At 34.9% G+C, this 13,390-nt stretch overlaps 1 protein-coding gene across 2 annotated transcripts; it reads right to left on the bottom strand.

The window, feature by feature from the left end:
* Positions 1 to 4,006: 4,006 nt before the first annotated feature.
* Positions 4,007 to 13,083, bottom strand: RBM7 (RNA binding motif protein 7). Of its 2 annotated transcripts, XM_051987009.1 has the most exons (5): positions 12,911 to 13,083; positions 11,440 to 11,602; positions 10,102 to 10,204; positions 5,714 to 5,813; positions 4,007 to 4,630 (listed from the first exon to the last, which is right to left on the bottom strand). In XM_051987009.1, the coding sequence occupies exons 1-5, from the start codon at positions 13,004 to 13,006 to the stop codon at positions 4,262 to 4,264; spliced, it is 831 nt and encodes a 276-aa protein (XP_051842969.1). In that variant the 5' UTR covers positions 13,007 to 13,083; the 3' UTR covers positions 4,007 to 4,261. The 2 variants fall into 2 exon arrangements, with proteins under 2 accessions (XP_051842969.1, XP_051842970.1); XM_051987010.1 differs by lacking the exons at positions 10,102 to 10,204; positions 11,440 to 11,602 and having other exon boundaries at positions 4,011 to 4,630; positions 12,911 to 13,003.
* Between the last annotated feature and the right edge of the window lie 307 nt (positions 13,084 to 13,390).

The raw sequence follows: 13,390 nt of genomic DNA, 5'->3' as shown, positions 1-13,390 counted from the left end.
AAAATCAAGTGAGAGAATAAGGAAAATTTTAAAAATATGATAAAATGAAAGAAGAACCATCCAAAAAAACAAGATTATGAAAAAAAAAAAAGCTAACCAACTACAAACGCAATTTTAAAGAAAATAATTCCTCAAAAATTATAATAAAAATTATAATAAAAAAAGAAGTCAGTCAAGCCAAGAGATCAAAAATTAACAAAAAATAAAGAAATAAAGAAATGAAAAAAATAGAACAGAATTGGACTATCTGAAAGCTGTGACCAAAAAATGAATATATAATACAAGAAATATTGTCTTAGAGTGAAAGAACAAGAAGGGAAACAGAAAAAATCCACCAATCACACTCAATGAGATCCTTTGTGAAAAACACATAGAAATATTATTGCCGAATTTCAAAAGTCCCAGATTAAAGAGAAAATTTTGTAAGAAACAAAACCAATTCAAATATGCTGCAGCTATAATTAGAATTGTATGGAAAAGATAAAAATTGTGATGATTTTATATAAATGAAGTACAGAGGAAGAATAGACACAAAGGTATTAGAGGGGGAAGGAAAGCTCATGATTCTGAAAACCTACTCATTAGGAATGGGTCAAATAGGCAACACTACACCACGAAGGGTAAAACATCCGCCAAAATCTATAAAGAAAAATAAGGGGAGAGTGATAGCAGGAAGGAGTAGGATAAGGTGGGGTATGTATAGATTTATGGCAGTGGGAAAAGATGTGTAGATTAACAGATAGAGTAAAGGATAAGGTGGGCTACTGAAGGGTGTGGAGAGTTATGGTACTGGAAAAAATTGTGCAGTTAATGGGAAAGGAATAAAGGGGAGACAAAGTGGCATAGGATACAATAGTATATAGAAGGATGTTTTAGATTAACAGGAGTGGGATAAAGTATGTAGATTAAGGGGAATAGGATGAAGAGGGAAGGAAAGGGTGGGGGTGAGAAAATAAGGGAAGGATCCAAGAGTAGAGAGAGGTTAAATAATAGCAAGACAAGTTAAGGAGCACAATTAATGTAGAAGAGTTAAGCAGGGATAGGAAATAAATATATACAAACACTATCAGAATCAGGAGTATAATTTATTAGAAAAAAAATAAGACTATTGGTCTTAGACAAAGTCAAAGATTCAGTCAAGAGAGAAATAAAAATTTTTGTCAGTCACTTTGAGATGCATGTTTATATAGGAGTAAATGCATATGAATATGTGTGTGTGTCTTGAGTATATATGGATATGTATGTATGTAGGTAATTTATGTATGTAGATAGACATGTATATGTGTGTGTGTATAAATGTATCCATGCTTAACTGTAGCCTACTCGGGGGAAGTAGAGGGATAAAAGAGGAAAAAAATAAAAAGTACACAACAGAGAACAAAATAACCTACAAGAAAGGAAAGATAACATATTCATAAATATAATCTTTTTATATATGCTTTCTTGAAATAGAAATTATTTCTTTTTAATCTTGCCTGGTATTCTGCTGGGCACATGACAATGTTTTGTTTTGGGTTTTTTATTTTCCTTTTTTTTTTCTACTTTTTCTTATTTTGTATTTAATTTAAAAAAAGTTGAGAAAAAGGCATATAAAGTGGCCCACACTCTTATTGATGAGGGACTGTACTAGAGTGAGTCCCTGTGGTGTAGTTTGGGGATTTGAGGGATGGAGGAGGGAAAGACCTCCTCAGTCCTATGTTGTCTACTTTTCATCAATGTCTTGGCAGAGATGGCATATTTATTATGTTCATGGGATTATGATCCAAAAATATTTCAACAAGTTAAAACAATACTCTAAATCTAAGGGATCTATTGAGTTAAATGTTAGATCTTAACTTTGGGTTAAGAAAAAAATGAACTATCCAAATGCAGGATGTACAGGAAAGTGCAGGATGATGGCTAATCACTAGTTTTTGTGAGAACTATCAATTTCAGTGCACTACAGGCTCAAAATGAGACAATATGATGGGCCAGTCAAAAAAAACATTTTCATGGACTATATAAGTAAAGGCATAAAATATTTATTAAGCACTATATACCAGGCACTATTTGATATGCTTGGGATACCAATACAAGCAACTAAAGGTAGTCTTTGACCTCAAAGAAATTACAATTAAAGAAGAAAATACACAAAGGGAAACTAGAAAATATGAGAGGTATGGAGAGCAGGATGGTGGAGAGTTGCTGAGAAATGATATGGAGGCCTAATTCCTGGCAAGATAAAAGGTAAAAACTCGCCTCTCAAAGATGGAAGACGCAAGGGCTAAATTTAGCATTGCATTGGAAGTGGGCAGCTGATGAAGATGGCCAGGAAGGGTTGGGGACTGGTTCCAAGCAAGATAAGGCAAAAGCTCACCTACCAGAGTCATCAGCTGGCATAATGGAAAGACCTCTAGACTTGGAGTCAGGAGATGCTCAAATCCAGACACCAAAAATTACTAGCTATACCATTATAGCAAGTCACTTAAATTCTGAATCTATCATCTGTAAAAGTGGAATAATACCTAGTTTTTTTTTTTTATGTATTTTACATACGTATATGTTTACAGATATATATGTGTGTATATATAAACCTATGTGTGCACATATATTGTCCAAAATTGTCCATAATACAGATAATAATAGCTAATATACTAAGTTTTACAAAGTACTTTATATGATAGGAAAATTTGGAAAAGCAAAATTACTTAAGAGAAAAGAAATGACATGTTTAAATAGTATGCAGTGCTGGAATTAATGATTAAATAATAGCTAAGTTCATAAAAATGTATATAAATATCATATATTTATATGGTATATATAATTGTTAAAGTTATCAACCTTAACTTTCAACTAACTGCTGTATGAAAATGAAGTACAGGGAGACAGGCTTTATCTTTCATGTGCAACTTCCTAAATTCAGTGCCAAGATAACATAACTTTTTCCTGGCAAAAGTCTTATAACAAAAAGCAACACATGAAAGAAAAGGCTCAGTTCTTATGTAAACAAAAATGGTCCAAACTTTTGAAGGAATGAGATTTTACAAACAAGTTTATTTTTTATATGTAAATGGAAACACAGTCATAACTCTGACACCTAAAAACTGTTTATTAAACAAGATCTTAAAATCTGATGAATTTTAAGACTAAGTTCTCTCAAGTGCTTATCAAATAGACAAGCAAAGTACAGTTCCCATAACAAAAAAAACAAACAAAAAACCCTCTACAAATACACTGAGCACTTAAAATGTTAAATATGAAAAAGCAGTGAAGTGACTCAAGTAGTGAAGACAGCGCTGGGAGACCCTTCCTTAGTCCCAAAAGTATATTTCAGTAAAATGTGTAACCATTTTGTCTTACACACTGATAAAACTTTCTGGGAAGAAAAAAAAAAAAAAAAAAAAGAAGTACACATGAGTACATTAGGGTCTTTTTAAATGTTTAAAAAAAAATACCCTTGGAGAGATTTAATACTTCCTGAGTAAATTTTTAGCCATATCAAACATGATTTCATGAAAACTCTTAATTTTTAGAATAAATCTACTGATGTATATGTATGAATATACAGTGTAATTCAAAGCAGGTAAACTCAAAGAAACTGTATAGAACCCAAATTTAAGTTCTATCAAAAGTTAAACCAATATGATTTATCCCCAAATTTTACAAGGATATCTGCTTGAATACTATTTTCAGTAAAATGGATCATTGAAAAGTAATATTTTCCAGTTTAATAACAAAATACTGATAGCCAATTTGGACTATCAACTTTGATGTATCTTCTACCACACACTCACACACACACACACACACACACACACACACCAAAATAGGATTTACTACCAAGACAATTGTGTTACACTACAAAAAGTTACAAATAATTAAAATATTTTCTTTATAATACAACCAAATTTTACAATCCACCCCTTTTCCTAAACTTACTACAATGATTAGGAGTTGTGGCACTTTCTTCTGCAAAAAAACCCAAACAAAACAAAACAAAACAAAACAAAACAAAACAAAAACAAAACAAAAAAAAACAAAAAAAAAAACAAAACACCTTTCCTCTTCATAAAACCCTGAGGTGAAAAGGCTATTAATAAAACTGGAACCACTATTTTTTTTTCTCTCTGTATTATACTGCAGTTAAGTTTAAAAAATTTTAAAAAGGAAATGTAACAACTTTCAGAGCTGTTTTCTACAGTTTTTTCAAAGAAGTCATTTCCACATCAACATTGCCAAGAGTCTAATCTGACGCATTTTTTAAAGTTCGTCTCAATACTTATTAGTGCCGAGATGGGCGCCATTTCCCATCTCTACTGTTTTCTCTTCTGCTATCATAGTCATGGCTCCAACCATCATGGATCCTATCTTCATAGTATGAATCATCTCTGTTCCCTCTATAATGATGGTCAGATCCATGATCCCCATAACGTTGCTCACGGCTATACAGCCTATCTGACTGGTAGGGATGGGAGTTCTGCCTGGTTTTTCTCTGTGACATTGGTGTATCTTGGCACCACTGGGAGCTTGAAGAGAGGTTGAACGAATGACCATGCTGCTGCCCTGAGGGTGTAAAATTAGGCTGATCCAAGTGCTGAGGTACAAACTTCCCACTGAATGAACCCTGCTGCTGCCACAGAACGTTGTTCATCTAAGGGGACAAAAATTTTAAAAAGATTAAAAAATATATATACTAAAAGATATGATAAATCACTCATCACAACAGAATAACAAAGCCAAAATAAAATATCAGTCAAAATAGATTTTTAGATTATGGTCCTAATTAAAACAATCTATTTGATAAATGTTTGAGTGCCAATTATGTACAAGGCATTGGCAAAAATAAAAGGATAATTAAGATAGAATCTATATAGGAGCTTATAAACTCTCAAAGGAGAGTTAAGACATATGTATATATGTAATACAGTATAAAACTAAGTAGGTACAAAACAAAAAGATATCTCAGGGGAAATCAAGGAAGTGGCACTGAATATCACATTTATAAAACTAAGTAGGTACAAAACAAAAAGATTATATCTCACTGAGGAAATCAAGGAAGTGGCACTGAATATCACATTTGTGTTTATGTCTTAGTTTGAGACCAATCTGTAAAGGAGACTAAATACTAAGACAAGAAGCTGAGGCTATAGGTAAAAGGCATAATTTAAGATATTATGTCAATGTGCAAGAGAGATTAACTATCATCATTTATGGAACTACAGTAATAGACCAGGAGTAAGATAATAAAAGCAAAAACCAGAGGGTGGGAATATATAGGAAGGAATAGATACAAGAACTATTTTGATGGGAAAATTGGCAAAATGTGATAAATGGTTAAGATATAAAAAGCAAGATGTAAGAAAGAATAAAGGAGGAACTTAAGCTTTCAAAGCTAGGTGACAAAAAATGGTAATACTATTAAAAATAGAAAAGTAAAGGAAGCATAGTAGCCTTAGTTGCTTTGAGTTATAGTTATGTAAATAAATGGAAAATAAAGGCAGTTCTGCTCTTAAACCCTAACATATGTGTATGATTATGTATATATGTATATGTGTATGTATTGTTCTGACTAAAATGCCAAATAGAATTTATGAAATCTAACTTGGAAAAAAAGAGTTAAGAATTCACTAATTTGAGAGAACACATGATTACAATAATTCATGATACAACTTTTGTGAACTATAACCAAAATTCAGATTTTATTAACAAAATTCAGATTATAAAAACAGCTTACCACAGCTTGTCTTTGAAGATTATCTGGAGATGAGAAAGACCTCTGTAGCATTTGTGCAGAATTATATCCAGATGTCATGTTATCCATATTCCTTTCATATCTACTCAAAAAAGAATTTATCATTATATTCAAAAGAGCAATATGCACAAGACTTTGATTCTTAAAACCCTAACCCATTATTCCCAAGCTTCCTATATCAGGTGATATGTTAATATCAATATGAGTTCCCACTACATGACAAAGATTCAACCTATCCATGCCTTTTCATTTTGTGTGACCCCTATTTCTTCTCTTAAAAGGGGGAAAAGGGTATTCATCCACCATGCTTCAGGCCTTCCAGATTTCTTGACAGTGTTTACAATTGTATTTGAACTGTCCATTGGTTGTCCCCCTTGTTATATGCAGTGCATAATATTAAACATACAAATTAGTCATTCAAATTCACATCACAAATTCAAGGGTTAGTGTGAGTTAATAATTTAAACAACTGAGGTCATCAAACATATCAACCAACTTTTCTAAAACACCATCCTCAAAAGCTCAATAAAAATCAAGAGAATATAACTAAACTAGTGCATACTTACAAGTGGAGTACATGTCCAGAACCCAATGTCGAGTGGAGACCATGAGTGTTATACTCACCTGCCATTTCCAGCATGGAACTGTTCCCACCCACTGTTCCTCTGTTAAGTCTGAAATTTTATGGCTAACAAACTTTGACCATATGTTACTTTCCCAATTGACTGCTGCCCAAAAGTAAACTATTGTCCTCCCCAATCTTCATTTCTTATTATCTAATCCCCAATTTCCCCAATCCTCTCACCCACACCCCAGTTTCAGCTCATCCTTTTCACTGTGCCTTTTAGAACAAAGCTTCTTAAACTATGGGTTGCAACCCTCTATATGGGATCACTTAAGTAAATGTAGGGGTAGTGAAATTATGATTTATTATTAGTAAATGTTTGATTTGCACATCTATTTTATATACTTATATACCTGGGGTGATGTAAAAATTTCTTGGGCATTTGGGGTTGCAAGTGGAAAATGTTTAAGAAGCCCTGGTCTAGAATTCCTGATCCAGAATTAGCAAATCTCTCTCTCCATTCTAGACCTCTTCTTTTCATGCTCTTCTGGAATTCTAAGACCTGACTTTCTACAGATGACAAAACAACCTTATTCACTTTCTCTAGCAATGGCTATACCTTCTCCCATTTCACCTTTAGACACAGCTTTCTTGGGAATTTAAATAATTTTGTTCCTACTGACACTTCTATACCACTCATTTGTCATCATCATTCAACAACCTCTCTGAAACTCATTACCCCCCCCCCCCAATGTATATTCTTGTTAACACCAAGAAATGTTTCATTTCAATATTAAAAAAACTCATCTTCCTTTCTGATCTTAACTTCCTTTCTTATTTCTCCCTATACCTTCTAACCCTTTTCAACTTATTCTGTTCTTCACTAAATTCTCTAACCCAATGCCCTTCAATACTTTCTTAGGTCATCACTCCTGATAACTTCACTTTGAAATGTAGATGCTATAGTTAACCAATTCAACTTCTAAATCTTTTGCGGCCTAATCTAATCCTTACTCATGTCTAGCCAACTCCAAATCTGAATTCCTTGGACATCCATCTCCTACCTTCCTATTCAGGAAGTATAAAAGGGAGCTCAAGAAAGTTCAAACAACACAACTTACCAGATCTACTACAAATTAATGTTAGTTAATTTCAACTAGGACCTCACCTCATTGCATCAAGGCAATATTTTTAATCCTCACACAAACTGAATCGCTACCACACTCTCCTTTAGAAGCAAACTAGCAACATTACATTGAACTTGAATCAGGAAGCTAAATCCCTCTTTAGACACTTACTAGCTATGATCTCGTGACTCAATTTCCCCCTCTATAAAATAAAAAGGAAAGGAGGTGTGTTTTGGATAAGAAGACACTCTCTCAGGCCCCTTCCAGCTCTAAATCTAATCTCCTTTCCTTCTCTTAAACCTTGAAGCAGAGGACCTTGCCCCTTATAGTCTAGTAGGTAATTAGGTAATATAGCACATAGAGCAATGAACCTGGAATAAGGAAGCCATTGATTCAGATCCTGTCTCTCTCACTAGCTATGTGACACTGGGCAAGTCACTTAAGCTGTTTGCTTTCCTCATCTATAACACATTGCCAATAACAGTATCTACCTCTCAAAGGTGTCATGAGGAAAAAAATAAGCTATCAATAAGCTTTCAATTGCTAGTTATCATCATCATCAATATCATAATCACTAAGAATGGAATGCATACTCCATGCCCTCTTACCTTTCCCTATGCCATGCCTCCAAATCCCTAGACCTGATCCCCTAAAATTCTGAAATTTTTAATATGAATTTTAAAATAGCATTTCCATAAATACAAAAGATTGTATTAAAAACTATTTTTATTACTTTCAGTGCACTTTTAGAAATGTTTCAATAGCCCTCTATCATTACAAATGCTACTCCCCCCCCTCAAGCTCTCAACCATATTCCTAATAAAAACCAAAAAAGAAAAAAAAATTATAAAAAGCAGTCAAATAAAACAAATAAGCAAACCAATGATCTCTTAATTACAAAATATGAAGGATTTTTCTCAGTCCTTATCCTTCATCTCTATGCAGCATTTAACACTGCCGACCATTCTCTTCTCTCTTTTGGATACACTCTCTTCTTTGGGTTTTTGTGACACTCTTCTTCTTTGGTTTTCTTCCTCTCTGACTACGTCTCCATTTCCTCTACTGGATCATCTTCTATCTCACACCTCTAAACTTCGGTCCTGGACCCCCTTTTTTTTTTCCTCTACACTTTTTCATCTGGTATCCTTGTCAGGTCTCATAGGCTTATTATCTCTCTGTATGCACGTGATTCCCAGATATAGAGATCAAAGTTAGGCTTCCTATTTAGCTTCAATCTCACATCAGCTAATGTCTTTTGGATATTGCCAACTAAATAAAATTTATTTATCATGAGCACACCTCAAACTTATCATGAATCATCATCTTTTTCCCCAAGCTTATTGCTCTTCCAAACTTTCCTATTTTTATTAGGAAAAGAACTTTATTCTTCTAGTCCTAAACTTTTTAGATATTTTAACTTTGCAAAGTTGCTCGATTTAAGGAATATAATTTGAGTTACTTGAAAAACTGTAACTTAAAAACAAATAACTAATTTGGTTTTATTAAGGAATTGGCCCAGATGTACAACTTCAGCATTATTATTCTTTATTCCTCACTCCATAAATTCAATCATTTGCCAAAATCTAATTTATTCTCTCCCCATCTCTTCTCTCTATTCACAAGGCCACCACTGTAGTTCAGATTCATATCTCTTCTTCCATGGCCCACTGTAATAGCCTATTTGGTCTCCCTATCTCAAATCTTTCCTTTCTCCAATTCATCATTGCAGTTCTAAGTTAATTTTCTTTAATTTCAGTTTTGAGCTCAAAACTCTATGATAAATCCCACAGGTTTCCTATGGCCTCTAAAATAAAATGTAAACTCCTTTGTTTGGGAATCATCATAATCTGACCCCAACCCACATATCTTTGGTGTACCTTTTTCTGCCTTCATACAGAAGACAAATCAATTCCTCCTATATAACTTTTTTTCTCTCTTCTCTGGGCATGTGTCCTAACCATCTCCTGAATTCCTGAGCTGCCTTCATTCATTCTCTCCTTACCTGTGCCCTTAAAACTTAAGTTTCATTTAGGTTCACCCTTCACATGAAGCCTTTCCTAGTGTCCTCCTAAGTCCTAAGGCCTTCTCTCCCACAGTTAGCTCAGACATAAGCTTCTCAAACTCTCCTTTCTTTCCTTCATATCCTCAGCACCTAGCATATAGTAGGCATGTAATAAATGCTGGTGATTATTGTTGTAAGAAGATAGGATATATAGTATTTTGCAAACCTTAAGAAACTTTATAAATAAAAGCTCTTACTAGATTTCCTAGCTTTATTACCCTTATGCTTCTGTATAACCTAAATTAATATAAAACTAAATTTGGCATTAATTATGATTCATATCAGAGATATCACCAGAGGATATTTTAACTCCTGAAATACAAATAAACCTAATTACAAGGAACAGTCTTATAGTGTGGATTCTAAGAATAATATTCTAAGCCCAATAATCCTGAAATTAAATCAATTTAGCATTTATTCAACAATCTGAGCACCTTTCATGTGTAAGAAACTATGCTAGGTAGTAAGGAAGATATTAAGATGAGTAAGACTTCATTACTATTATTATAATATAATGTTAATCATGTGATGGCCACTGAAGAAAGTTCTAGAGGTGGGAGGGGCAAAACAAAAAAACAGAAAACCAATTGTATTAATCAGAACTGGTAGTTCTTACCTGCTAGAAGCTGAAGTGGACTGTGGTATGCTAGATGGACTTGCATTCCCAAGATTATGCTGGGAATATGATGAACTAACCTCCTGAGAAGCATGACTACTTCCTGAAGAAAACATATTTGAAATTTGTTTTTTTTTCAAGGTCATCCAACTTCAAAAAGTTAAGTTTGGTATAACCTTAATATCTCAGACACTAGAAATAATTTGCATTTCAATATTCTACTCTATGTTTCATCAGAGTAAGAAATTAAGTTAACAACAAAATGTTATACACAACACTAATACCCAGTGGGTAAAGATGCAATCAAACTACAACATTCCAATTGCCAAAGCAAACAGAAGAACAATTAGCTGAAAGTTCTTTCTTACTAGCTCCAGCAATTATAATTCATAAAAACAAATTGTGGAAAGAAACAAAGCCCAGAAAGAGTAATTTCCTGAAGATGATTCTTTCCTTATAAACAAAAGACATGCAACCACTTAAAAGTTAAGAGAACTTAAATAAAAATCTGGATTTCTTAATAACAGAAGTATTTGTATTTTCCTACACCAGCTGATAGAAAAAGAAACATGCAAAATACCAACATGAAATTTGGGTGGCCTAAATGAGCAAATTACAAAGAAAAATGAACAATATGAAAAAGCAGTTCCAAGAGAATACATTTAGTTTTTTATCAACTCAAGGAAAAAAGGAAAAGCGCACACAAATCAATTTAGACATCATCATTGTCTTCCCTTAAGCCCGATTTTAATGTCTCAACAATGACTAGAAATGAACAAGGAAAACTGAAAACTTTGCTAGGTACCCGTTTCCTCATCCAAAAAAAAAAAAAAAAAACAAAAAAAACAAAAAACAAAAAAAAAAGAGTTAAACTAGATGCTCTCTGATGTCCTTTCCAGTTCTAACTCTTTACAGAAATGACCTCAATGAGAGCTATAAAATGGAAAAGATTAAAACACGGGCAGGAAGCTATCTTATGTCTGGAATGGAGGAATTCTATGTCTAAATCATCTAAACTAGATGTGCAGAAGCTCATCATCAAAGGATGGCCACCCAAGACAAAACTAAAGTCTGGAAGGAATTTTCCATTGGGGTAGATTATTAGAAGTATTAATCACTTCCTTGTTCATTTGCATTCTTAACTGAAGGGAAATTCTATTTTTTAAGAACACTCTCAAAGAAAAGGATAAATTGAGTTTTTAGGATTACAGATAATATTAATCATCTGTTTTATTAGTGTTCCTCATTACTTAGGAATTCTAAACTTCACTAATATAAAATTGAGATGAAATTTTTTTATTCTGCCTAAAAATATATTCTTTAAAATTTAACAGATACCTGATCTGAACTGAATTTTGATGGGCCTTCCAAAAAGTTTTATTCCATTAAGTAGATTCATTCCATAAGGAACAGATTCTTCATGTTTGAAATTCACAAATGCAAACTGCTTTGGTTTACCATCTTTATCCTTTGGAATTTTAACTTTTATTACAGGACCTGCCTGCAAACAAAAAATAAAATAAAATAAAATAAAGTTAAAGTTAAATGAAGCAACTTCTGAAAAATGTTCTGTTTGTAAAGAACAAAAATAAAGTAAATTTTAAAAATGGAACAAAATGCAAGTAACCACTTCTAGCAGGGCTTAAAAAATATATATAGCACATGCACTTCAATTTGGATGAGAACTCAGGATTATTACTACAAAGACCTAACTCATATGGAGAGGGGTTCACACAAAAAACAACCATCAATGCATTATAGCTTACTCCACTGTGTTGCTAGTGGAAAGTAGTTTGCCATTAAGGTGGTTTAAATATCCAGTACCTCAAAGCACTATAGTGGAAAAAATACTGGATTCACAGAGTCTGTTTCTTACTACCTGTGTGACTTAACCTCTTGGTTACTTAAACTTTTGGGGCCTGTTTCCTCATCTGTAAAAATTTTTATAATATCCCTTCTTCAGTTAATGATCCTTGAAATGCAAAACATAGTGAGTTTCCAGAGGAGGTAATAAGTGATGTGATTTCAAAATAAAATTTCTACACTTGTACCTCATAGTCCAAACACTATTAATAATCATCAGACCCGCCAAAGAACATAGGTTATAACTTCCCATTATTGCCAAGGATTTTGACAGTGTAAAAACCTACATCTACATGCCACTTTAAAATGGTTACAAGCACCTTCCTCACAACTCCTTGTATAATTACCCCCATTTTACGGATGAGGAAACTTAAGTTTGGGAGAAGTGCCTACAATTACACGGTTTAATAAAGCACCTCAGTTAAAATCCAAACCTAGGCCTTTCAGAGCTTCCTGTCCAATGCTCTCTTCCCACTCCACCACACGCCTCTTCCGAGATGCAAGCAAACCAAGTGAGAAGTGAAACAGCTACCAACCAAGGAAACTTTTTAAAAGTCAACATATTCGTGCTAACAGGCGACCAAAAAGGCCAGGAGAGTAATGACAGACAGAGGTGGATCTTTTCCACCAGGATCAAAGTTCATGGTCCCTCTTACTCCCTAAAAAGCGGCTCCCGGCCTAGCCTAGGCACTCGCCCTCTCACCCCCGACATCTAGCACCAATCTCAATAACTTCACTGCTTAGGAGGCCGGCACCCACCCCCTAGAAATCAAGCACAAGCCTTCTTTCTGGCCTCAGGCCAAGACACCCCGACCCTCGGGTCAAAAGCCTTCTAGTACGCACGCGCGAAGGCGGCGCTAGGCAAGACCGTTTAGCCAAGGCCTACCCGGACGAGGGGTGGGGAAAGCGAATAAGGGGCGAAAGGGAGCTGATCCCGGCCCCTTACCTGGTGGAAAAGCTCGAAGAGCAGCTCCTCCGTCACTTTAATGTCGAGATTGCCCACAAAAAGAGTCCGATCCGCTTCAGCAGTAGCGGCGCCCATCTCCGCAGCCGCAGGCCCCACTGCTGGGATAGAATCGCCGTCGCCGGGTGGACTGCGCACGCCCGGAAAGCTGTTCCTCCGACTTTCCCCCTCCCGCTCCGACAAAGACCACGCCCCCTGTCTCCGACTCACATCGACGTACGTCAGGATGCGAGTGCGCATGCTCCCTATTCGAACCTTTCCCTTACGGGAGATTCTCGAGGAACTGTCACTTTTAACCATGGCAACGCGGTCGGTTACAGAGGCCTATCGAAGCTGCCTGAACCTGAGAGCCGGTAGACGGCGGAGAGGGCGACGCTACGCGACCAAGCCCCTTCCCGGGTAACACAGTAATTAGAAGATGGCCCTGCTCTTGCATTTACAACCTTATAGCGACCGAGGCGA

The sequence above is a fragment of the Antechinus flavipes genome, chromosome 3 (genome assembly GCF_016432865.1).
Source record: "Antechinus flavipes isolate AdamAnt ecotype Samford, QLD, Australia chromosome 3, AdamAnt_v2, whole genome shotgun sequence".
NCBI lineage: Eukaryota > Metazoa > Chordata > Mammalia > Dasyuromorphia > Dasyuridae > Antechinus > Antechinus flavipes.
The sequence above is the reverse complement of the archived record's forward strand: the minus strand, read 5'-3'. Positions and strand labels throughout refer to the sequence as shown.

Bases quoted from the DNA above. Each gene is read 5' to 3' on its own strand.
- RBM7 (XM_051987009.1), bottom strand. From the start codon at position 13,006: ATGGGCGCCGCTACTGCTGAAGCGGATCGGACTCTTTTTGTGGGCAAT. The intron at 10,205-11,439 runs GTATCTGTTAAA...TGTTTTCTTCAG, and splicing joins CAAAATTCAGTTCAGATCAG to GAAGTAGTCATGCTTCTCAG. The intron at 4,631-5,713 runs GTAAGCTGTTTT...TTGTCCCCTTAG, and splicing joins ATCTTCAAAGACAAGCTGTG to ATGAACAACGTTCTGTGGCA.